Below are 23,740 nucleotides of genomic sequence, written 5' to 3'. Positions count from 1 at the left end.
TGTAGACAACAAACATACAGTAAAGTATACACACACGCACGTTCTCACACACACAACGCCGCCGCTGTGGAACGGTTATGGTGTCACTCAGAATGACTGATCCGAAACGTCAGTACACATAAGAACATCAACAGTGCAGACGTAGGATCTTAATTTGAGCCAGTCCGCTTCAGCAGGACAATAGTCCCACAGCAACAGGAAATGTGAATTATTATTTTGGGCCTAAACATTCAGAAGATGAGACATCCATGTCTTCATCACTGGAAAGATAAATGGTTGAGATTGATATCGTTTAAAAGCTTTACAAACAGGGTTGTCAAACAATTTTCAAGTTTTTTGAAATAAATTACTATATGTTTTTATCCTGTCATTTTGTACCTTTAACATCAATTATCTAAACTCAGATTTGTTTTTATATTCGCATATGTTGTAGCTTAGACTCTCTTTACACCATCATACGTTTTGTGCCCACCATCGGTTGGAGAAAATAAAAATAGGAGTTTCACGCATTTGTTGATAATTGACATTAAAGATGAAAACATGTCATAATCGAATTAACAAATGTTTTTTTTTTCAAGAAATAAAATAATTTGACAATCCTGTTTGTAAGCTTTCAAATTATATCATTCTCAACCGTTAATCTTTTCCAGTAATGATGACATGGATGTCACATGACATGGTGGGTTAGGCAAAATGCCTCAACTTTGAGCACCTTCATCTGTTGAATGTTTTGGCATAGTATGGAAGGTTTTATTCAAATCAAAAGGGGTGCGGTCAAAAAAGTGACCGAATTGAAATGGATGTACCCATGTGTGTTGTGTGTATGTGTTGGTTGTGACCATTTAATGCCCTCTAACTGCTCAGTACTTTACCAGCATACTTTACTTTACAGATGGACTTGACTTGGTCCACTTACCTCTCTTCCCGCCGATGGCAGATACACTCCCCGATGATCTCCTTAATCTCTGGGTCACTGATCTTATCATAGCTGGCAGGCTTCACCCCCTGGAGATGCCAGACACAAAGAACAACAATATGCAGGATGGGAAGTATATTCTACGTGATAGCTCACACTGTATGACATAAGAAGAATGTCATGGGATATATTACACATTCGCACACTGACACTCACAGACAGAAAAACAAAAACAATCTTCCTGAGGACAAATATAAAATATATTTGATTATTTGGATCCCCAGGTGTGACAGCTACTGGTCCTGGAGTCCACAAATACCATTTCTCACACAGTCTTGCACTGAGTCAGAGTGTCACAAAAATAACACACAGAGTGTGTGACCTTCGTTCTTTGCGACAGGAGTAAGACGGCTAACAAATGTCCCACTCCATTAAGAACAGACTCCCTGTGGTGACGTGTCGTCTACTCCACTCCAATGAGAAGTGATGAGCTGCCTCAGCTGCCATTACTCTAGAGAGGAAAGTTGTGGCAGGAAGCTAGCTCCCTGTGAAGAAATGAATGGGTAACGTCCCAAAAGGCACCCTATTCCCTATGCAGTGCACTACTTTTGACCAAAAGTCAATCAAAAGTGGTGCACTTTAGGGAATAAGGTGCATTTTGAAATACAGGCATGGTCTCCATAAGTCATAAACACCTTATTTATCCTTGTTGAAAGAACGGCAAACTATTTCTGAAAATGTGATGATTCACTTCCTTTTAAACCTCTGCACCGTACATTCCTCTGGGTTGTTTTGTACTTCAAAAAGCACACTGCAACAACTATCTTTTTTTTTAAAGCAGCAGAGAGAGAATTTTGATCATTTCGTTTGGTATTTTACTTCAACTCATTTGAGTGACTGTATCTGTGTTTTTGTAGGTTTTTACTGTAAGCAGTGGCATCTCTTATCACTGTGGTAACTTTTTGGACTATATACTGAATATAGATCTTCATGGCTTTGCTGTTTGTGCTCGTAAGTAAACATCGGCGATCGCGATGAGATGGGTGACTTAGTGCTGGTGGAAAAACATAGGCACCAGCACGGCGTGGGTGAGAGACAGTATTGTGCTGGACTCGCTAAACTCACGCTGGTGACTTTGCGGTAGATCTGAGCGGCGTTCTGGCACTCGGAGTAAGGGTATTCTGAGGTGGCCATCTCCAACATACACATGCCAAAGGCATAGACGTCCACCGCCTCGTCATAGTGTTCCTCATACATCTCAGGGGCCATAAACTCTGGGGTGCCTGGGAGGACAGAGGTCATCGAAGAAGGCAAAAGCAAACATCAAAGGTCACACGAGTTACAGGGCTCCTCTTGAAAGAAACAAGGTTCTCTCCCTAACACAGTGACACACACTCACACAAATATGATAAACATACTAAGCTATCTCACATACTGTATACCCATCCAAAAGAGGATCAATGAATTCAGAAACAGCCTTTCGGGTCTCAAGTGGAGTCAAGGCTAAAGTACTGTCACAATCCATTAAGTGCATAGTTACAGTATAGATTCCATACCCTTTTACAGATGATTTGTTTACGACCCTTCCAAGCAGAGCCTGAAAGAGCATGTGTAATTCCTCACCAATGACACTCTTGGCAAAGGAGGCCCTCTTGAGGGTAGCCAATCCCAGGTCCCCGATCTTAACGGAGCCGGTGGGGCCAGTGATGAAGATGTTGTCACACTTCAGGTCCCTGTGGATGATGGGAGGGTCCCTGGTGTGGAGGAAGTGGAGCCCCTTCAGGATCTGTCTACACCAGCTCCTCAGAACCTTAGGCTTCATCACCTTAAACCGCTTCAGATACCTGGAGGACAGTGGCGGTCGGAGCCATTTAAGATGAGGGAGGATGAATATTTATTTTTTTAGGAGCATGGCCTTATTTCTATTATAGCATACTGGATGACTGTCATTCATATTCCATTCACCCAGCTCAATGTATCCTCGATAGGTTTAGGCTACTGCATAATACTCAAATTTTCCATGTACCCATCATGAGGTTTTTACAACCTATCATATGAATGAAAGTTTACAGCGTAAGTGCACAGGTCGAAATAATTTTGAGTAATCAAGGTGACAAACAGTGACACATTCAATAGCGCCTTGCACACTCTTGCCTGCATCTAGCTGATCTAGGGTGTAATCATTAATCCAACCGTTGCAAATTAGTTTCGTTACGTTTTCTTTCTGTTTAAGAAATGTTTTTCAACAGAATCGGCGGAATGAATACACCCCTGATCACACGCAAACAGTTCACTTTCACAGCAGCCACATAAAAACAGCATGATCACTTTGCTCATTGTATAAATAATTCCTTCTTGCAACGATCTACGTGCTCTCCTCCTCTCACCTTTTCCCTTCGCTTGTGGACTTCAGTACACATCAGCTGTCTGTGACGAGGCAAAAAAAACTTTCCAAGCCAAACCTTCATATTATGACCCCTAACCACTACACACAGTCTACATCGCTGTAACATCATACTAGAACTACTAGAACTAATGCATTAGTAAACCCGCTACAATCATGCAGTACAGTCAGAAAGCAGCTTGGTAGTTACACCGGTGGGCCCGGTGGCTAAATAATTCATAAAACCAAAAGCTTACCTTGACTTGAAAGAGATCCCGTGTTGGATAGCCATAGCCAGCTAGCTAACATAACATCTGTTTGAGCCAGGTATTTGAGTAGGCTAAACTAGCTATCTGTGTTTCCCAGCTAAGTAAAAGTTAAAAAATACAACTAAATACAGCTCTCTCTCCCTTTCTCAATGCTCTCTCTGTCAAAACTGTTAAACTGTGATCTTTCTCTCTCTTTAAGTCAACTATTCACCACATGGTATGCACCGAAGTGCTAGCTAGCTATAGCTTATGCTTTCAATACTAGATTCATTCTCTGATCTTTTGATTGAGTGGACAACATGTCAGTTCATGCTGCAGGAGCTCTGATAGGTTGGAGGACATCCTCCAGAAGTTATCATAATTACTGTGTAAGTCTACTGAAGTGGGTGAGAACCATGAGCCTCCTAGGTTTTGTATTGAAGTCAATGTACCCAGAGAAGGACATAAGCTAGCTGTCCTCCGGCTACACCATGGTGCTACCCTACAGTGTGCTGCTGAGGCAAATGTAGACCTTCATTGCAAAACAGTGCGTTTTTACTGAATTATTTGGTGACACTTAGATATATTTAGTATAGTTTTATCTAAAAAGGATAACTTTTAAAATGTTTGACTATTTTGATTTTATCAAATTCACTGAGGATGGTCCTCCCCTTTCTCCTCTGAGGATGAAGAGCAGACCATCAGCAGCAGCAGCATCATAATTGTCATCATCGCCATCATCATGACCACTACCATTACAATCCATCTGTTGAGAACAATGATCATTTAACTATTAGTTTGCCCAATTAAGTTGTCAAACTGTGGATGAACTAATTTATACAATGAAAACTTTCCACCGACACCAGTGGAATTTCCCCTTTTGGGAAGTTACTATTTTTCATTTCATAAGAACAGTTTAGGAGGTTTTACCTGACCTTGTTTAATGTTAAGCTCAGCAGTGTTGTGTGATAGGGAGAGCGGGAGGGAGGATGCTGCTGGTTGTGTTTGTCTCACGTTTTTAGTGTCCCTGAGGTCATGAGCTCTGTCACCAGAACGATGCACTTCCTCCCTTTGACCGGTGACTCCCAGAAGTCGTAGAAACGCACAATGTTGGGGTGCTGAAGACCCTTCAACATCTCTGCCTCCTCCTTAAACCTCTGGCGCTCCGCTTTGGTCAGCTTGCGGTCCTATGAGAAGGAAGGGGAGGCAATGAGATTATTCCAGTGTCTCGACAGTTATGTGATTGGTCTAGAAACCCATGAATGTACTGTGGGACTCCTGTGGGCCATGTTTGGGAGTAATGCTATGAATTTCCCCCTAGGATTTGTTTTTTTCAGCAGCGGTGGCAAAGGTAGCACATAACACACAGTTATAAACTTCCTTCAAACTGCATGCAGAGACATAACAATGGTATCCATGAGTTCATATGACTATGGGTAAGTAGAAAAAGGGCTTAATTGCCGAAGTGTGTCTCGGCAGGAATATATATATATATATATATTTTTATGACACCTTTTAGAGCGGTGTAAACAATTTAGCAGCGGTGGCAAAATGAATATAGGGAAAAGACTGGGATTGAACACAAGTGTGATATTTTGAGTGAGGAAAGCGTTGGGATGGGAATCATTCTTCTCTTAACAGCCATGCATAAAACCATGCAGTGTGATCTGGACATGATGCCATAGGTGATGTCTTCCAATGAAAGCACAATGTTCAGTAAAGATGTCTATTCTAAGAGTCTTGCTTTCTTACAAAGGCGTTGTGAAGCAGATATAGACTCTATACTAAGAATGAGGATGCCTTCCACAGCTGTAGGGAGGAGAGGCTGAATGTAACACCTGTGTCTTTGGGTATACAGCCTCTGGGTGATGGAGTTTACTGTGGATCAATATTTTGGCCCTCTTCTTCTCTTTAAATAGTGAAACAGCTGACAGTAAAGATCCTCTACATCTCTGTTCCACTCAGGACAGTCTGGCAGAAACCTTAGACAACCCCGGCCTGGGCGCACACACACACACACACACACATGCACACACACACACAGGAATACACTACAGTCACAGCCTTGAATCATGAGACCCACAAAACGAAAGATGATACCTAAATCTTTTCTGTAACAAGATTCATACTCCCACATACATATACAAACACATATAAACTCTTCACACTGTGTACAGTATACAGACAGTATAAACACCTGTGCACTGTGTACATGACCCAAATGACCACTAAACAGTGATGGAGAAGAGGGGACCGCAAGCATACAGCAACGAGATACCGTGGCTACAGTACACACAACCAAATACCCACTGAGACTCAGAGAGAAGCGTAAAAGGGACGCAAAGAGATGCAACAATACTGAGATACTGAGAGGCAAAGACACACACACACACAGACACTCTCAAACACACACACACTTTTTCTTCTGGGAAGCGTGTGCATATAGTGTTACAGATTTCCAGATGGCAGTAATAAAGAATGGATTATTGGAGGAAGGTGCAGAGTCGTATTTCACCTAAAGCCCATAGCGACCTAAGCTGCCGTATATATCCGTATATCTAACATGTCGGTAAACAGATGCTAGCCTAGTAAGCATGTCCTTAATTGCCCATACTGTTTCCTATACAACACAATTTTAAGGATCCTGTTCTGGAAGGAGGTTAACTGGGGAGTGGGAATTGCTCGGCGCTATCTAGGGATCATGTGGTAGTCTATGGATTTTTTTCCCCCCCAGGCAGGGCGTGGCAGTTACAGCATCTGCCTGCCTTACTGAGCTTTGTCATTGCGAAAGAAGACAGAGAAGCTATATTAGCACTCTGCTCTAATGGAATGGGTGAGACCCAGCATGACAGCAATGAGCTATGATATAAGACGCATAGCTTTACTGTCCCCGATACACAGCAAGCCGGAGCCGATCACTGCTTATCCCTAACTGACCCGCACAGGCGCACACTCCCTCTCATTCCCTCTCCCTTTTTCCCGCTCTCTCTCTCTCTCTTTCTGTCTCCCTCTCTCTCTCTCTCTCGCTGCAGAAGGGAGCGCTTGCATCAGCAGGTTTAGCCTCTCCAGACAGATCTGCCCAGTAACGCCCCAGGGGATAGGCTGTCGTTTAGTTTAGCATGCTGTACTATCAGCCTGTCCACATGATGTGGAGACGTGCGGAGTGGAACGTTTGTTTTGCGTGTGTGTAGAACTGTATCCTCAGCTGATCAGACACACTGGCAGCTGGCAGTTTTTCCCTGAATCATGTTGCATCATCCACTGATCCGAGACGATCAGGACCTGGTAAGTCTGTCTGACTCAGGGATAGGGACAGAGAGAGAGGGAAACACACACATCCATATGATCAGTTGATTTACTAAATGAACGTGTACATTTGTGTATTTCTGCAGATGGCTGTATCCCTTTGTCTTTTGAAATATTTTTCACTCAATCATCCTCATTTTGCTCTCTCATTCTCTTTCATCTGGCTTATCTTTCTGTAGCTCTGTATCGCTCTCTTTTCTATCTCTCTTTATTTAGTGAGGTCAGAAAGTATTGAGACAGTGACAAATTGTTTGTTGTTTTGGCTCTGTACTCCAGCACTTTGGATTTGAAATTATACAATGACTATGGGGTTAAATTACAGACGGTCAGATTCATTTTGAGGGTATTGTCATCCATATTGAGTCAACTGTTTAGAAATTGCAGCACTTTTTGTATAGTCGCTCCATTTTAGGAAACCAAATGTATTTGGATAAATTCACTTATATGTCAATTAAAGTAGTCAAAAGTTTAGTATTTTCATTCCACATTCCTAGCACTCAATGACTACATCAAGACTGTGACTATACAAACCTGATGGATGCATTTTCAGTTTGTTTTGGTTGTATTTCAGATTATATGGAGCCCAAATTGGTAAATAATGTATTGGGTCATTTTGCTGTCACTTTTATTGTGAATAGAATGTTTCTAAACACCTCAACATTAATGTGGATGCTACCGTGATTACCGATAGTCCTGAATGAATCGTGAATAATGATGAGTGAGAAAGTTAGAGGCATAAATATCATACCCCCCCCCAAAAAATGCTAACATCCCCTGTTATTGGTAATGATGTGAGGTTAGCATGTCTTGGAGGTACAGTGCGATATTCGTGCCTGACTTCCCCAGGGGAACCTAAACAATGAAGGGGGCTCCAGGCTAAAACTGTTCCTAAAAACACCATCTCTCCGCTCCTGGGTCTAACACTGAGAAATGCTGCATCAGCTCCATAACAAAAACCCTCTCGCCCCTATGTGTCTGAAATAATGAATATCTCCCTCTCCCTTCCCTTGGCTTAGTTCCGGAACCACAACACAGACTCTGACTCGCCTACCTGTACACTGAAACAGTGTATTCATAGCATTACCTAATGGCTGGCATGGTGCAAATAGTAGGTTGTTCATTGTTACATTACCACATCCATCCATACACATATTAGTGGAACTTCTAAAATGCTGGTATAAGATCATCTCAGTGAACTAGCCGAGTCGCTCTCTCTTTCACCCGTCTCTGCTCTGACACTAAACTCCTCTCTCAGCTCATTTGGCGACACCCTGAAACGCTCTATGCAGCAGTACAGAAACCTCGTATTGACTGCAAATGGACCCAATCCAGAACTGATGTGCAGCAAGATGACGATATATTTTTTCCGTCCCCTGTAAATGTACATTACAGAGTTGTATTAAACACAATGGTGACAGGGTCTGCTTTCATGTGTGGGCGGAGGGAGGGACAGGTGGCGCAAGCCTGATAACCCATCATCAGTACTACCAGCCTCCACTCTGTCTCGTCTGAACTAGCACAGGCTCAAGTGGTGGCAATCTACCGTAATGCTTTTAAATGCAACACATTGTTTCTGTCAGTGTGTCTGTGCAGTGGTATCATAGGCCTCATAATAGACTATGGTTTCATGACCAAGGCCCTCATAACCAACAACAACAACAAAAAGGTCTGGGAAGAATTCAGCATCCTTAATGGGCTAACACTTGCCACATTTAGTGCAAAATGCTATATGGGCACCTTAGGCAGCCATAAGAATAGGTGTTATTTATTACAGCTTCATAAAATAGTTATGAATATATAAATAAATAAATGTATTCCGAAGGATGTTTCTAGTTCCAAACAATTAGACATTGTAATGGAGTTAGTGACTTAAAGTGTTAAACCAAGGAGTCCTATTCAATTACCTGCAGTTCACACCAAGCAACTTCTACCCAGGTGTCTGTGTCCAGACCCTTGTAGACCGTCTTAAATGACCCTCTCCCGATCTCAGTGTCGAATTTGAGAAACCGGCCCCCGGGTGAGGTGGACACGGCTTTTATCTCGTTCTCATCCTCGTTCTCGTCAATCCCCGCTTTCCCGGTGGTATCAGGCGACGGTGCAGCTGCATCGTCTGGTTTTGGCTCGGCCTCGCTCCTCTCCTTCTCTTCATCCGCGCTCACACTCTCAGTCGCACTGTCCTTTTGCCCCACTTGGCTCTCGGTGCTCGAGCTCTCCTGGACCTGGAATGCTACGCGAGGTCCGAGCGCGCGGGTTCGGTCCACGATGGTGCGCAGGTGGACGCTGAGCATTGGAGTACTGTTGACGCATTCTGGCGCGTCCAACGCTTGATCGTCCGCGTCGGAAAACCACAAGCTTCTGCGAATAAACCTCTGACGGACCAGTCCCCGGTAATCCGACAAGGGGTACGCGCTCGGGTCGCTTGCCCCTCTCAGCGCTGCAGTTTCCATATTGTTGACATTCCGCTCTCCACCGTTCTCATAGATACGGATGTTGGCGTTGGTGTCAGAGTCTAAATTGGGAACCGAGGAGAATGTCGATCCAAGTGGCGCGTCCGAGACCGAGTCATCCCCGGAATCCATCCCCGGGAAATATTTAGACAGTTATCGGTGACATTCAGAGGCTACTGCTTTCATGGTCCTTCCTCAGCAGAGAGGATGTGCATAGGCTACCTGCAACGTTCGCATGTACTGACGCAGTTAGGCAGCTATACAATCCCTTAAACAGTCTCACTTGAGATGTCTACCATATTTATAAAACGGCAATTAATAACGACAAAACTCTTAAAACAGTCGCAATGGTGCCACTGCATGATTTAATACGGCTCATCTTATCACGAATTAAGCCAGCCAGCCAAACAGCCAATTGAAATGTTGCATTAATACATTACAATTGTAATGAATTGCTATCATATGCAGTTTCGGTAAAGCCTTCGTTAATTGAGACTTTGTTTCATCCACTGATCGAATTGGTTACAGTGTAAGCTGCAGAACTCGTGGTAGGGAGAACTGCTACGATGAACACTCACGGTTGTCGGGCAAGGATATAGTTCCCTGTTTCTCTCTCCAATCACTCAAAATACCCATCACATGCAACTGTCAGGTGAGCCGCTGTGACCACTATAATCGTAGGCTAGTCGATCCAGTAGCTGTTTATTGCGCATGTATTACGGTTATTTATCGATTGAAAAGCAGAATGAAGTCAGGGAAGTGTGACCTCCACATCACAGCATCGCCCCCATTGCATCGCCCCCTATGCGCAGCACTCCGCTGGGGGGGCAGTTCCTCTGTTGAGCGGTGTCCGGGTGCGGAGTAAAAGCGCTGATCAGATCAAATTGTTTGCTCACTGCGGCACAGTTTTCTCCCAGAGCATCTCACCGTTCGTTCGGACAGTATTTGTGCCATGTCTCTCTCAAATTACACTTTCTATGGCAAGGAGACAGGCCCATTTTAAGACACAAACCCACGCCCCTAGCAACAACACGTATCCAATAAATACGCACGTTTTTAGGCGCTACCTTTCAGCCTCCGTGACACGGGTTGTAATGGACCACACCACTCGCTGTGTCCTCCCATCCTCTGCATGACGCCACGGGCTCCTGTGAAGGACGAGAAGCCTACAGGGCGCTCTCTCTGTGCCCGGCAGAAACCTGCAAATTATTTCCGAAAAGGGATCACTGGGATAATTGCCTATTCTATTGTATTGTTTTCTGCTTTCTGTTTACTGCACTTAAATGTGTAGAATATAATGGAACAGCATGCACATGATCACCGATAAGTAGGCTAATTGCTTGTTCTTGATGGACTAAAATATATTCTAGCCTACATTCTATTCATTTGAGTTAAGTGCAGTAGAATAGAATAGAAAATAACCCAATAGAATATATTGGAATAGAACAGCCAGCAAATTATAGCCTAAAAGTGAACAGCAATAAGTAGGCAACATGCTTGTTCTTGATAATATAAATTATATTCTGTTCAATAGAAATCAATAGAACAATGTTATATTCTATTAAATCAGTTGAGTTCTACAGTTATTCAGTTCTTATTTCTCAATGGCGCTGCGCCAATCTCTGTTGAAATGAAACTTGCATGACAGTGCTATTTTTGCCCGTGCAGACTGTTCCACCTACAGGAGAGTTCTATTACTACTGCTCACGTATTCTGCCTCAGAAAATACACTGAGTATACTTAAGACATTCGGGAACACCTGCTCTTTCCATGACTAACCAGGTGAATCCAGGTGAAAGCTATGATCCCTTGCACTTAGAAAGAAAGGGTCCCAAAAGGGTTATTTAGCTGTCCCCATAGGAGAACCCTTTGTTGTTCCAGGTAGAACCCTTTTGGGTTCCATGTAGAACCCTCTGTGGAACCCAAAAGGGTTCTACCTGGAACCCAAAAGTGTTATACAAATGGTTGTCCTGTGGGGACAGCCAAAGAACCCTTTTAGGTTCTAGATAGCACTTTTTTTCTAAGAGTGTATTTGATGTCACTTGTTGAATCCACTTCAGTCAGTGTAGATAAAGGGTAGATTACAGATTAAATAAGGAGTTTTAAACATTAAAACAATTGATCGTGTATGTGTACCATTCAGAGGGTGAATGGGAAATACAACATATTTAATTCCATTTGAACAGGGTATGGTAGTAGGTGCCAGGCGTACCGGTTTGAGTGCGTCAAGAACTGCAATGCTGCTGGGTTTTACATGCTCAACAGTTTCCTGTGTGTATCAACAATGGTCCACCACCCAAAGGACATCCAGCCAACTTGGTAAAACTGTGGGAAGCATTGAAGTCAACATGGGCCAGTATCTCTGTGGAATGCTTTCTACACCTTGTAGAGTTCATGCCCTGACGGATTGAGGCTGTTCTGAGTGCAAAAGGGGGTACAACTCAATATTAGGTAGGTGTTCCTAATGTTTTGGACATTCAGTGTATATACTCAAATCAAATTGTGTTGGTCACAATAGGTGTTCCTACCTCCAGGTAGGTGTTCCTACCTCCAAAAGTGCAGTAATATTTAACAAATCATAACAATACACACAAATCTAAAAGTAAAATAATGAAATTAAGAAATATATAAATATTAGAATAAGCAATGTCGGAGTGGCATTGACTAAAATACAGTAGAATACAGTATGCAAACATTACTAAAGGAACAAGGTGCTCTATTTTTAAAGTGACCAGTGATTCCATGTCTACGTACTTAGAGCAACAGCCTCTAAGGTGCAGGGTTGAGTAACCGGGTGGTGATGGCTATTTAACAGTCTGATGGCCTTGAGATAGAAGCAATTTTTCAGTCTCTCGGTCCCAGCAATGATGCATCTGTACTGACCTCGCCTTCTGGATGGTAGCGGGGTGAACAGGCCATGGCTTGCATGGTTGATGTCCTTTTTGGCCTTCTTGTGACATCGGGTGCTGTAGGGGTCCTGAAGGGCAGGCAGTGTGCCCCCGGTGATGCGTTGGGCAGACTGCACCACCATCTGGAGAGCCCTGTGGATGCAGGCGGTGCAGTTGCAGTACCAGGCATTGATACAACCCGACAGCATGCTCTCAATTGTGCATCTGTAAAAGTCTGTGAGGGTCTTAGGGGCCAAGCCAAATTTCTTCAGCCTCCTGAGGTGTGGGTGGACTATTTCAGATTGTCAATGATGTGTACGCTGAGGAACTTGAAACTTTTCACCTTCTCCACTGCGGTCCTGCCTATGTGGATAGGGGCGTGCTCCCTCTGCTGTCTCCTGAAGTCCACGATAAGCTTCTTCGTTTTGTTGAAGTTGAGGGAGAGGTCATTTTCCTGGCACCACTCTGCCAGGGCCCTCACCTCCTCCCTGTAGGCCATCTCGTCATTGTTGGTAATCAGGCCTATAATTGTTGTGTCATCTGCAAACTTGATGATTGAGTTGGAGGCTTGCTTGGCCACGCAGTCATGGGTGAACAGGGACGAAGGAGGGGGCTGAGCATGCACCCTTGTGGGGCCCCTGTGTTGAGAATCAACGTAGTGGAGGTGTTGTTTCTGAAGATGTACGCAATGTGGCACCTCCATTCAGCACTGAAAATTGTATCATTATTCTGACTCATTCTACAACAGTTATGGTTCATTTCTATACAGGATTTACCCCAGTGTTTTACCTAAAAAGACCTTTCTGTTTCCATTTGGGGGCCGGTACCCCCTGTCTCACTTGAGGCCAAAGCCAGGCAGGCCACTTATACTTTTCAGCTGTCATTTACATAAAAATGGTTCACAGTGAACTTTAACACCTTTTCACAAAGCAACTGTTCAGTATGAGATTATGCAGAAGTTGTTGTTGATTCTGCTCTTCACAAGTTCTCTCTGTCAGTGCTATGAAAACACAATTTCCCTTGTATCCTATACAATAGTACAACACTGGTGTTACAGTCGAAAATAAGCATTAGGCTATTCAATTGATGTTGACATGGTGTTTAGGAAGATGTTTTGTTAAAAGCTATACATATCAGGCGTAACCCAAAGTTTGAAAGGCTTGAAAATGATCAGATCAATGACAATTTACATAATTTCATAAAAACCCTTTATTGCATATTTTATGTTGTGAAACTCTTGTTTCTCATTCCAAATGAAAAGGGGCTCTCCTTATAGATCAGAACATGACGATTCTGGATCTACTTTCAGTTCCTGAGCCACGGTGTGGAAACGCCCCTCGTTGACGGGTGGTAGGCACTCTTCCACATCTTAGTCTTTATTTCACACAGCGACAGACCTGGCGGACACTGGCAGCGAAACAACGACACGAACTCCCACAATACTTTTGGAATTGAACCCGCTTTATTTCAAATTCAATAGTTAAGAGGCAAATATGGCGACTGAAATCATGGAAATGAACGGACATGCCGACGAAGAGGTAAGTTGTTTTTTTGGTGAGATCACCATTGCACATACCCTCAGTGACAGACAGTCTGTTCGATTACAGCCAAAAGCTGTTTTGTGTTTTTTTTTAGTGAGTCTCTTATAGAACGTCTGATCATTTCGTTGCCTGAGTACTTCAGTCTTAAAGACAGTGTAACCTTGTACATTAACAGCACCTACCTTGTCCACTAGGTGGATGACAATAGAGGTGTCATTCTGGAGATTTAAGGGCATGTTTGTCCGAGTGGGTAAAGATGTTTCTGGCATAAGGGACAGAGGCTTTTAGCTTAGATATATGTCTTCACAAAGCAGCCTTTGGTACGCATCCAGCACTGGATCAATAGGCCCAGGAGGAATGAAGGTAGATGGAGCCCTAAACACACTGTGCGTGGGGACAGAAGGGTTGCAATCTCTAAAGAACAGTTTCAGATGTAATGTACATATAAGCAGTTGAAACACATTGCAGTTGAGCGTCCGGATATTCAGGCTTATTTGTTCCTATATGTATATTTTCTGTAAATAGATCACAAACAAAAGTTTATTGCACCTTACTGGTCGCCTACTTGTTTTCTTTCTCCAATAAAAAAAGAACGTTATTTGCACAATAGACACTAAGAAATATCAAAATGTTTGAAAAATAGCATTCGCACATGGAGGCTGCTTCAATTTATTTAAATAAATGGCTTTTCAAATATATTCCATTCTCCTTTCTCTTGTGTATATTATGGCTATATTCCCACGAATATTCCTTTATTTAATTAAGCTTTTACACGTGTATTTTTCTGTCTTTATAGTAATAATAATAATACTATTTACTTTGTAGAGCTCATTTCCCACGCTCAACGTGAAGCTTGTTGGTGCTTGCTTCTGAGCGCAAATCATTTGACTGCTGCAGTTTGAGATGATTTATTCTCTTTTATTTAAGTAAATAAGATGATACTGGCCTTTATTATCTGATATTTATTTCAGATACTTTATCTTATTTCAATTGATTTATATTATAGTCACACAGTTTTAAAAAATAAATAACACAGTGTTAAAGTGTTAAAGGTCCTGCACAGTCATCCTATTTTCCAAGTAAACAATTATTTTGAATTACCAAAACATCACCCATAATATTTGTTTACTATTATAAAGCTAAAAATGGAAGATATTGTACCTTTTCTCTCATCTCTAACTATCAGGAAGCCTGAAAAGAACAGGCTGAGTGGGCAGTGAGCTATTATTCATGACCCTGCCTTGACTGACAGCTCTTTGAAACACACAAGCGAACAAGCCGGGTACAAGAACCTTCAGGGGATGATGACAAAACATCCTGAGAACGTCCTAAAAACGCCCTCTGGTCCGTCCCCGGGACAAACCGGGAACTACTCAAAAACCTCCAGGAGACCATGAAACAACGTCCCATGAATGTCCTAAAAACATTATTGTGAACGTCCCCGGGACAAACCGGGAACTAGACTAAACCTTTGTGGGACCATGAAACAAAGTCCTTACCACTTTAGGCAACCATTTTGTGATGCTGTTCGCAGGGTTATATCTATAAAAACATTGCATAACATTTGAGATTTTAGTAGTAGTTTGCAACAAAAAAATTGCACAAGCACGCACACACTCTCTCGCCATCATTTACACAGACAGTCAGACTGACTCACTGACTGGGGTTGTGGGTGTGTATTGGGGGTCAAATGTGTATTTTGAAAGTCAGGTTTCAAGCTACTGTTCAGGAATGTGGTTTGGTGTGAAGTCAGCTATTACTGAAGCATGAGACTTGATATGCATGGGGGGGGGGCAGTGAATATTACAATATTGGATAAAGTTTTTACACTATTCATGGATATCTCTTACCCACAACATAATGTAGTAATCTACACAAAAAACGTTATTACATTATGCATTCGGCATATTTATTACATTATTGGCATTTTATTACATTATCAGTGGCTGCAGGGTGCTTTAACACTTGGCAACAGAGCATAGCCTGTCCTAAACAAAGCTTGATCACTTTTTAGGCCTATTTCAAAGGCCATTGTCACGCGAACCTTGGGACAATAGGTCAGGGTTTCTACTACAAGGCCTACAGCTAATCAAATAAACTCATTCATTCTAGTCCAAAGTGCACCTGTTGAGGATTAGGCGTGAGACCATCATTTTTTTTTAACCAGGCAAGTCAGTTAAGAACAAATTCTTATTTACAATGACGGCCTACTCCGGCCAAACCTGGATGATGCTGGGCCAATTGTGCGCCACCAGATGGGACTCCCAATCACGGCCGGATGTGATACAGCCTGGATTACAACCATGGACTGTACTGACGTCTCTTGCAGTGAGATGCAGTGTCTTAGACCGCTGCGCCACTCAGGGGGCACAACATGCGCACTGCCCTGACTTAGGCTACCGACAGCAGGGGAATTCCTTATTGCATGCAACTTGGACAACACGTGATTTTATGTTGCCTAGTGACCAACCTTCAAATAATGTGTGTTTGAAAACCCAAATGAGGAAAAGTATCACTTTCACTGTTCAACCAAGGATTTGATCCAACAATGTTGGGTAGCTAGAAGATGGCAATAACGAGATGTATCAATTGTTTATAAAATCTGTGATGCATTATAACTCAGTTATAACCTAAAAACGGTTAGAGGAAGTCTAACAGCTGAAGAGTGTTCAATGTAAAAAAAATAAAAAATAAAAGTGTTGAATCTACATGATACAATGAAGACAGCAAATTTACACTCTATATTATTGAGTTGATGTAATGTCCTGTTTTGGATTTTTTTTTTAACTTGAATAAATTGTTTGAATTAACACATATAAAGAAAGTCCAGGGAATCAATAATGGCCATAAAAATGTGTTGGATTTACTGATAATATGATTAAATATGAGTTGATGTAACACAAATAATTAGAAAAACCAAAAATAGTAGTGTTTCATACATTTAATGTTTAACATTGTTTCATGAATTTGATGATTTTCAAATGTAACCCACTTTGTTGAGCACAGTGATCAAACCACCAGCAGTAACTAATTTTCCACTGGTGTGTCTTAAAAACGAATCAGAGGGTATCCAGGGAACATGTGTTTGTGAACCGATACTAAGGGGGAAACCAACTAAGTTTTCAGTCACTGCTTAAACTCCTGTTACACAACACCAAGAGGTCATAACCATGAGGATTAAAGCAGCAGAATTCCCCAAGTCCCCACTGGTTTAGTGGCTGCTGCCGTCCGGTAAACGATGTCACCATAGTCAAGACCTGGCAGGAAAGTTTGACCGCACAACCCGTTTCGTTCTGTTCATGGAAGCAAGATCTAATATATTTTATTTTTTTAAAGACAACTTTAAATCAGAGTTCTTTCAGTAGCTCATGTTTTTGAAATGTTAGATCTTTATCAATCCAAAACACGGAGATATGTATAGGCGGGAACCCACTTGATAAGAGAGGCATCCAACGAGTGAATATGTAGCCCCCCCTGAGAAATGTTCCCATGAATTAGAGAACAGCATATTAAGTATGTTTTAAATCAACCAGGGCTTTCCATAATGCAACAAATTCAGATTGCAGCTCCAACATTGCACCGACTGTTGACCAGGCTACAGCATACATAACCGTTTTGTCTGCATACAGATGAATATTGCACGATTTAATACATAGACTAATATTATTTACATAAATAGTAAAGAGAACAGTTCCCAATACCAACCTCAGCGGTACCCCTTTTATAATATTGAGGAAACCAGACTTGGCACCATCAGAAAGCACACAGTGTCCTGTCAGTCTGATAGCTTTTAAAAACCATTTGCAAGACATTATCCAGGCCTATTTCAGACAGTCCAGAAATAAGGAAGCACAATATTGTTTATGACCTAGGCAATTTCACACCTCATCTAAAACATAGTGGCTGAAACAGTGCTATGAGCAACACAAAGGAGGTGTCCAGTCTGAGACCGCTCTGCTCTGTGAGCAAAGTGACATCATGGCCTGGTATTCCGGAAATCATTGACATTTGGGCCATGATGACTCGGTTACTCAGAAAAGTCCTGACCGAACTCCCTTGAAAACCTTGTGATCGTCACGCTTTGTTGTTGTTTTTTTACCCATCAGTGTTGATCAAAAACCTGTGGCTTAGGCTCATTGTCGAGTCTAATTGTTCAGTTAAAAGCAACAGGAAAAGAGCCCACATGTGAAGCTCCCAGTCAAACAACAACAGTTGTTCAGTGGATGTACTACCGGTGTATGAACAAGGGCAGAGAAGAAAAAATAGATAGAAGAGCTAAAAGGAACACCCATCTCTACATGAGTAACAACACTGACTAGTCAGCAGTGTCTGTTCAGACCAACAATGATCTATCTGTTACTCAACAATCCCGCAGAAGAAGGGTGTCTGCCGTCACAGGGAATTACGTGACATGTACTGTATCTCAGCGTGTTATAACACTCTGGACATCAGCGGTAGAGGTGAGTCCCTCCTCAGCCCGAGAGAGAGGGAAGGGGACAGATAACCAGACCAAACGAACAACAAAGAAGGAAGACGAGGGGAGGTAATGGACTATGAGAAACGGAATTTGAGGAAGTTCACCCTTTTCAGTAGGCCTATTTCTAGAACGTCGCCATGAACACAGCAGTATGTGAAACTAGCCCTCGGAAGGGCATGCAGAAAAATGGGCAACAAGATCGAGTGAGGAAAATGGCACCCGCAAAACAGGGCCGTAGAAAGGGAACGATAGAGGGAATGGAATAAACAAAAGAAAGAAAGATGAGTGCAGGAATTTGAGGGTGATAAGGCAGTGAGGGAAAGCAGGCTGCTTCTCAGAGATAACTAACTGTCCAGTCATCGCTAGCCTTGGTCACAAGGAGACTTTTCCCCTCTGTGGGCTTTGTGTGTTTTCAGAGGTGGCAAGAGGCATGTGGATGTAGGCTTCTCTGTTTTACTCTGTCCTTTAACCCAGACAAAAACCTGGGTAATGTTTGGGTTAGGGGCCCACTTTTCCAATGACGTAACAATGTAATTACATCACCGTACAGTCATGCCCTCCCTATGCCTTTCTGAATTAGTGGAGAAAGTAAAGCAACATAAAGCCGAGTAAAACTGGCTCACAGCTGGAGCGGGCATTCTGAACTACTTTAAATAAATGCAAACTTTCGGGAAGCTGAGACAGGACAAGATATATAGACACAGTCATTTGTTTGACCACTGAGGCAGACAGCATGACATCAGTTCTGCTGTAATGGATTCCTGGGGTTTACTCTGTTGGTAAACATGTGTCATGAGTGGCACTCATTAAACCGGCCTTGCTTCTCTCCTCTCCACTCCTCACTGCTGTACTACACAATGTTATTACCATAGTATAGTAGCACATACTTTAGGAGAAGTGTTCCTCAGTCCTCCTCATTTGATAACGTTGCTATATTCTGACATTAATAGTCATTGTCATGCTATTGATTATACGACAATTACAGTTCCTTCATACAATTAACAATTACAACGAATGGACTGTTACTGAACAGTATTCACTACTGCTCTACAATACACTCAAGTAGTACATGTTCAGTACACACACACAAAACATGCTTCCGCATCACTTAAGACACAATGACACACCTCTCTGCTTTCTACATTCATTCACTTCCTCTTGGTTGACAGCTACAGTAGTTACACCCTGGTTGGAAGGAAATTGCAGAGGAGTCATGGCACTAGACCTCTTGTCCTTTCTAGCAGTTATCTGTGCACAGAGAGCCATAACAATGGCCATTTCCCACAAATGAACAGCTGTCCATGTAGAAATCGCCAGAATTCCCCTCCCGCTAAACATTTTTTCACTTGGTCATTATGGGGTGGGTGAGAAACATGTGCATGGTCACACTTCCTGTTAAAAGTCCCACAACACTTTCCTTTCCCACATACCACAGCAGAGCAATTGCAGAAATCACTAGAATTCCCCCATATTTCCCCATCAAAACAAATGTCATTTGTCACATGCTTCGTAAACAACAGGTGTAGACTAACAGTGAAATGTTTACTTACTAGTCCTTTTCCAACAATGCAGAGTTAAGGATAACATTTTTTTTTGTAAAAAATAGAAAGTGACACAAGGATTAAATACACAGTGAATAAAGAATACCAATAAGAGTAAAAAAGAACATGGCAATATACAGGGAGTACCAGGCAATAACATGGCTATATACAGGGAGTACCAGGCAATAACATGGCTATATACAGGGAGTACCAGGTAATAACATGTCTATATACAGGGAGTACCAGGTAATAACATGGCTATATACAGGGAGTACCAGGCAATAACATGGCTATATCCAGGGAGTACCAGGCAATAACATGGCTATGTACAGGGAGTACCAGGTAATAACATGGCTATATCCAGGGAGTACCAGGCAAAAACATGGCTATGTACAGGAAGTACCAGGTAATAACATGGCTATGTCCAGGGAGTGGTAGGCAATAACATGGCTATGTACAGGGAGTACCAGGTAATAACATGGCTACGTACAGGGAGTAGCAGGCAATAACATGGCTATGTACAGGAAGTACCAGGTAATAACATGGCTATGTACCAGGGAGTGGCAGGCAATAACATGGCTATGTACAGGGAGTACCAGGTAATAACATGGCTAATAACATGGCTATATCAGGGAGTACTGGGCAGGCAATAACATGGCTATATACAGGAGTACCAGGTAATAACATGGCTATGTACAGGGAGTACCAGGTAATAACATGGCTATATACAGGGAGTACCAGGCAATAACATGGCTATATACAGGGAGTACCAGGCAATAACATGGCTATATACAGGGAGTACCAGGTAACAACATGGCTATATACAGGGAGTACCAGTTAACAACATGGCTATTTACAGGGAGTACCAGGCAATAACATGTCTATATATAGGGAGTACCAGGTAATAACATGGCTATATCAAGGGAGTACCGGGCAATAACATGGCTATATACAGAAATACCAGGTTATAACATGGCTATATACAGGGAGTACCAGGTAATAACATGGCTATGTAGAGGGAGTACCAGGTAATAACATGGCTATATACATGCTAAATCAGTTAAATGCAAACATTAGCATGTGTTCATATAATCTAGCTTTCTACTAAGTCCTAACAGTGATGTGCCAGTGTTAAATCTCTGAATATCTATGTTGTACTGACGTCAGTCTCCTGTGTTCAGGTTCATGGGGCTTGGTCTGCTGTCGCTATCGATAGTGCACTGATGTTAGCCTCTGTGTTCAGGTGTGTTATCGGTCTCCGTCTATGTTGTACTGACGTTAAGTCTCTCTATGTCCAGGAGCGGCGTCAAGGCCCCTGGAATCGGAGGCAGGCAGGCCAGCCTATAAACATGAACCGGTATGCTAATAAGAAGAGTGCAGCAGAGAGCATGCTGGACGTGGCGTTACTCATGGCCAACGCCTCCCAGCTGAAGGCCGTCCTGGAGCAGGGTCCAGACTTCACCTTCTACACCCCCCTCATCACCTTCATCTCCATATCCCTCATCCTGCAGATCACCGTGGGCATCCTACTCATCTTCATTGGTGGGTCTCAGTTCTGTTCAACTTTATTTATCCCCTCAGAGGCTATTAAGAAAGTCGTAGTCACTCCCGTCTGGCTCAAACCAGCAAAGTCCTCTTCCTCATACTGACCGCAGTAACCCAATAAGATCTCCTTTCTCCTGAAGAGTGAAGTCATTTAATACTTTCCACAAATCTAAAAGCGTTGGATCGGCGGAGGCATGGGCTAAAAGGAGTTTCCACCATATTTCTTGTTCCAGTCATTTCATTTCAAATCAGTTAAGGGAAATGCACACTTTGGGAGGAAGGAGGGATAATTGGGACGTAGCCACAGATTGATGAGGCATGGGGCCAAGAGTCTTTCCTGACCATGTGACCTGACAAACTCCTGACCCTATTGACGAGACATAAACACTTGGTTTACGGTGCCATTGTTTCTCCTCAGCGCCAAGAACAGATAAACTCCCTACATGTTTCTGACCCTACTTTATGTTTGAATGGCTCTCTCTGTTATTGTCTGTGTACCTGGCTATAATGTCCGTATCTTCCCCTGCCAGGGGCTCCAATTGTGTGGGTGGGAGAGTTAAAGAACGGGACCATTGGAGACAGTGTTTGTATATCCATTGTATTTCTCCTCTCAGTTGGTTCAAATTAGGAATACTCAGTTTAATGTCCTCAGGCAGAATTGCTAACGTTACAGGAGGTGTGCCTCTATTGAGTCAGCATGTGAAAAATGCTTAACTGGGCTTCAACTCTCACAACAACCCCCACAACAACATATTGGCTTTCCTTTCTAGTGAGGCATATAATTAATGTCCTAAATAACTATTCACCTGAGTTTAGGAAATGTAAAATGCCATATCTTAATATCACATGGATCAATAATGATTAGCTAAACATGACGGCACTGGATATTTGATGGTTCAAAAGCCAGGCGTCAGTCTGATTATTTAAAAGTGCATCAAGCCTAGTGGTTAGAGCACAGTAACCAAAAGGTTGTTGGATCGAATCCCGAGCTGACAAGGTAAAAATCTGTCGTTCTGCTCCTGAGCAAGGCAGTTAACCCACTGCTACTAGAAGACGTGAATGTCGATTAAGGCAGCCCCCTGCACCTCTCTGATTCAGAGTATCCCCCCTTTCCCTTTCCTTCCTACAGAAAAGCAGGATCAGAAATGACTGGACAGGTGAATACCACCATGTGGTGGAGCCCTTGAGTTCACTTGTCCAATATTGTCTACTCAGTGATTACATCAAGGGGAAGAGGAAGAATGCACTTTTAGGGAATTCAAACAGGGCCCCAGTCTTAGAAACAACTTTTGACATAGCTCCCTCTGTTGGTTGCTTTCTATGAGCTGAGGACATGCTTGGAGCCACTAAGCTAATCCGCAACATGTTTGTGTTCTTCTCTTGTTCTGCAGTGAAGTGGAACCTGAACGATGAGAGCACCCACTTCAAGCTGAACATTATGGAGAACATCGCCACAGCACTCATCTTCATCATCGTTGTAGTCAACGTCTTTATTACGGCCTTTGGTGTCCAAAAGCCCAATCAAAACTCTTAACTGCACTCACTCCTTACCCCTGGTCATTAGTTATTACAGTTATACAGGCATTATACTGGTGTCATATGCACAATACACACATAATATGCCAACGTGTACCCTTGGTTGAAACCCTCAAACAAGTGTTTGGTAATCAGTGTCAAATTGTCAGGTTACTTGAGTTTAATAAATATATGTATTGTACAGACTTACAGTTAGAATGCACAAAGGTGAATCTTAAAGTAAACGTTTTATACCGGAATGCCATAGCTGCACGAACCAAATCACTGCTACTTTACAAGCAAGAGCGGTTGACGGATCCAGTGTTCCATCAGATTCTCTGTGACACCAAAGACAATGGATCGATTCGTTATACAGGATTCCCACTGGCCTTTCATACAAGCGGCCAGTCACAATCAGGTTGACCCTACTTCATGACGATCCTGTCACACTTAATATTTCGATATTACTTGTGTGAACAATACATTGTTCAAATGACCAACAGTGTTAATGTGTTGCCTTTATAAATATGTACATATCAGGGTTATTTTAGATCCATTTTATATATACACACACACACAGCTCAGTGGTGATTTTTAGCATGTAAATCTTCAGACAGATGTTAATTCATCGAGATGTTGAGGCCTTACCTTTGCTCTTCTTTCAGTCACCACACAGAGACAGAAAGACAGAGAGCCTATCATTTGAAGTATTTTATTAGGCCTATGTGGTCTAAAAGGGAAAAATGATACAATCACGAGGATCCACTTTTATAGACAACATACCGACGCATAGACAGCGCAACGAGCAAACAAAACAACCCTCGCAATATCAAATGGAATCACATGGGTCTTTTACTGAACTTTTTGTTGAAAACAAATATTTGAATGGGAAGAGAGAGACTGTCACTGGCAAACAAATAGCAAAACACTAAA

The 23,740-nt window shown here is 42.5% G+C and overlaps 3 protein-coding genes across 17 annotated transcripts in view; 2 read left to right on the top strand and 1 right to left on the bottom strand.

The window, feature by feature from the left end:
* wnk2 (WNK lysine deficient protein kinase 2) overlaps nucleotides 1-10,336 on the bottom strand; it is a 67,252-nt gene extending 56,916 nt beyond the window's left edge. For 3 of the 5 annotated variants that reach the window (XM_024412585.2, XM_024412586.2, XM_024412587.2), the window contains exons 1-5: nucleotides 8,758-10,334; nucleotides 4,562-4,734; nucleotides 2,540-2,760; nucleotides 2,042-2,199; nucleotides 917-1,005 (exon numbers count right to left, since the gene is read on the bottom strand). In XM_024412585.2, the coding sequence (XP_024268353.1) occupies nucleotides 917-1,005; nucleotides 2,042-2,199; nucleotides 2,540-2,760; nucleotides 4,562-4,734; nucleotides 8,758-9,432 (1,316 nt within the window). In that variant the 5' untranslated portion in view covers nucleotides 9,433-10,334. Of the gene's footprint in view, nucleotides 1-916; nucleotides 1,006-2,041; nucleotides 2,200-2,539; nucleotides 2,761-4,561; nucleotides 4,735-8,757 lie in introns of all 5 variants that reach the window. The other 2 variants (XM_024412588.2, XM_024412589.2) reach the window with 2 other exon arrangements.
* Nucleotides 1-23,740, top strand: part of LOC112244872 (nuclear pore complex protein DDB_G0274915) — a 710,200-nt gene that overhangs the window by 257,908 nt on the left and 428,552 nt on the right. The gene's annotated exons all lie outside the window — the stretch shown is intronic.
* Nucleotides 13,571-23,304, top strand: ninj1 (ninjurin 1). The gene is made up of 3 exons (XM_024412710.2): nucleotides 13,571-13,726; nucleotides 21,046-21,289; nucleotides 22,684-23,304. Exons 1-3 carry the CDS (start codon nucleotides 13,682-13,684, stop codon nucleotides 22,824-22,826), a joined length of 432 nt encoding a protein of 143 aa, XP_024268478.1. The 5' UTR covers nucleotides 13,571-13,681; the 3' UTR covers nucleotides 22,827-23,304.

Source organism: Oncorhynchus tshawytscha, linkage group LG02 (assembly GCF_018296145.1).
Source record: "Oncorhynchus tshawytscha isolate Ot180627B linkage group LG02, Otsh_v2.0, whole genome shotgun sequence".
NCBI classification, from domain to species: domain Eukaryota; kingdom Metazoa; phylum Chordata; class Actinopteri; order Salmoniformes; family Salmonidae; genus Oncorhynchus; species Oncorhynchus tshawytscha.
The sequence above is the reverse complement of the archived record's forward strand: the minus strand, read 5'-3'. Positions and strand labels throughout refer to the sequence as shown.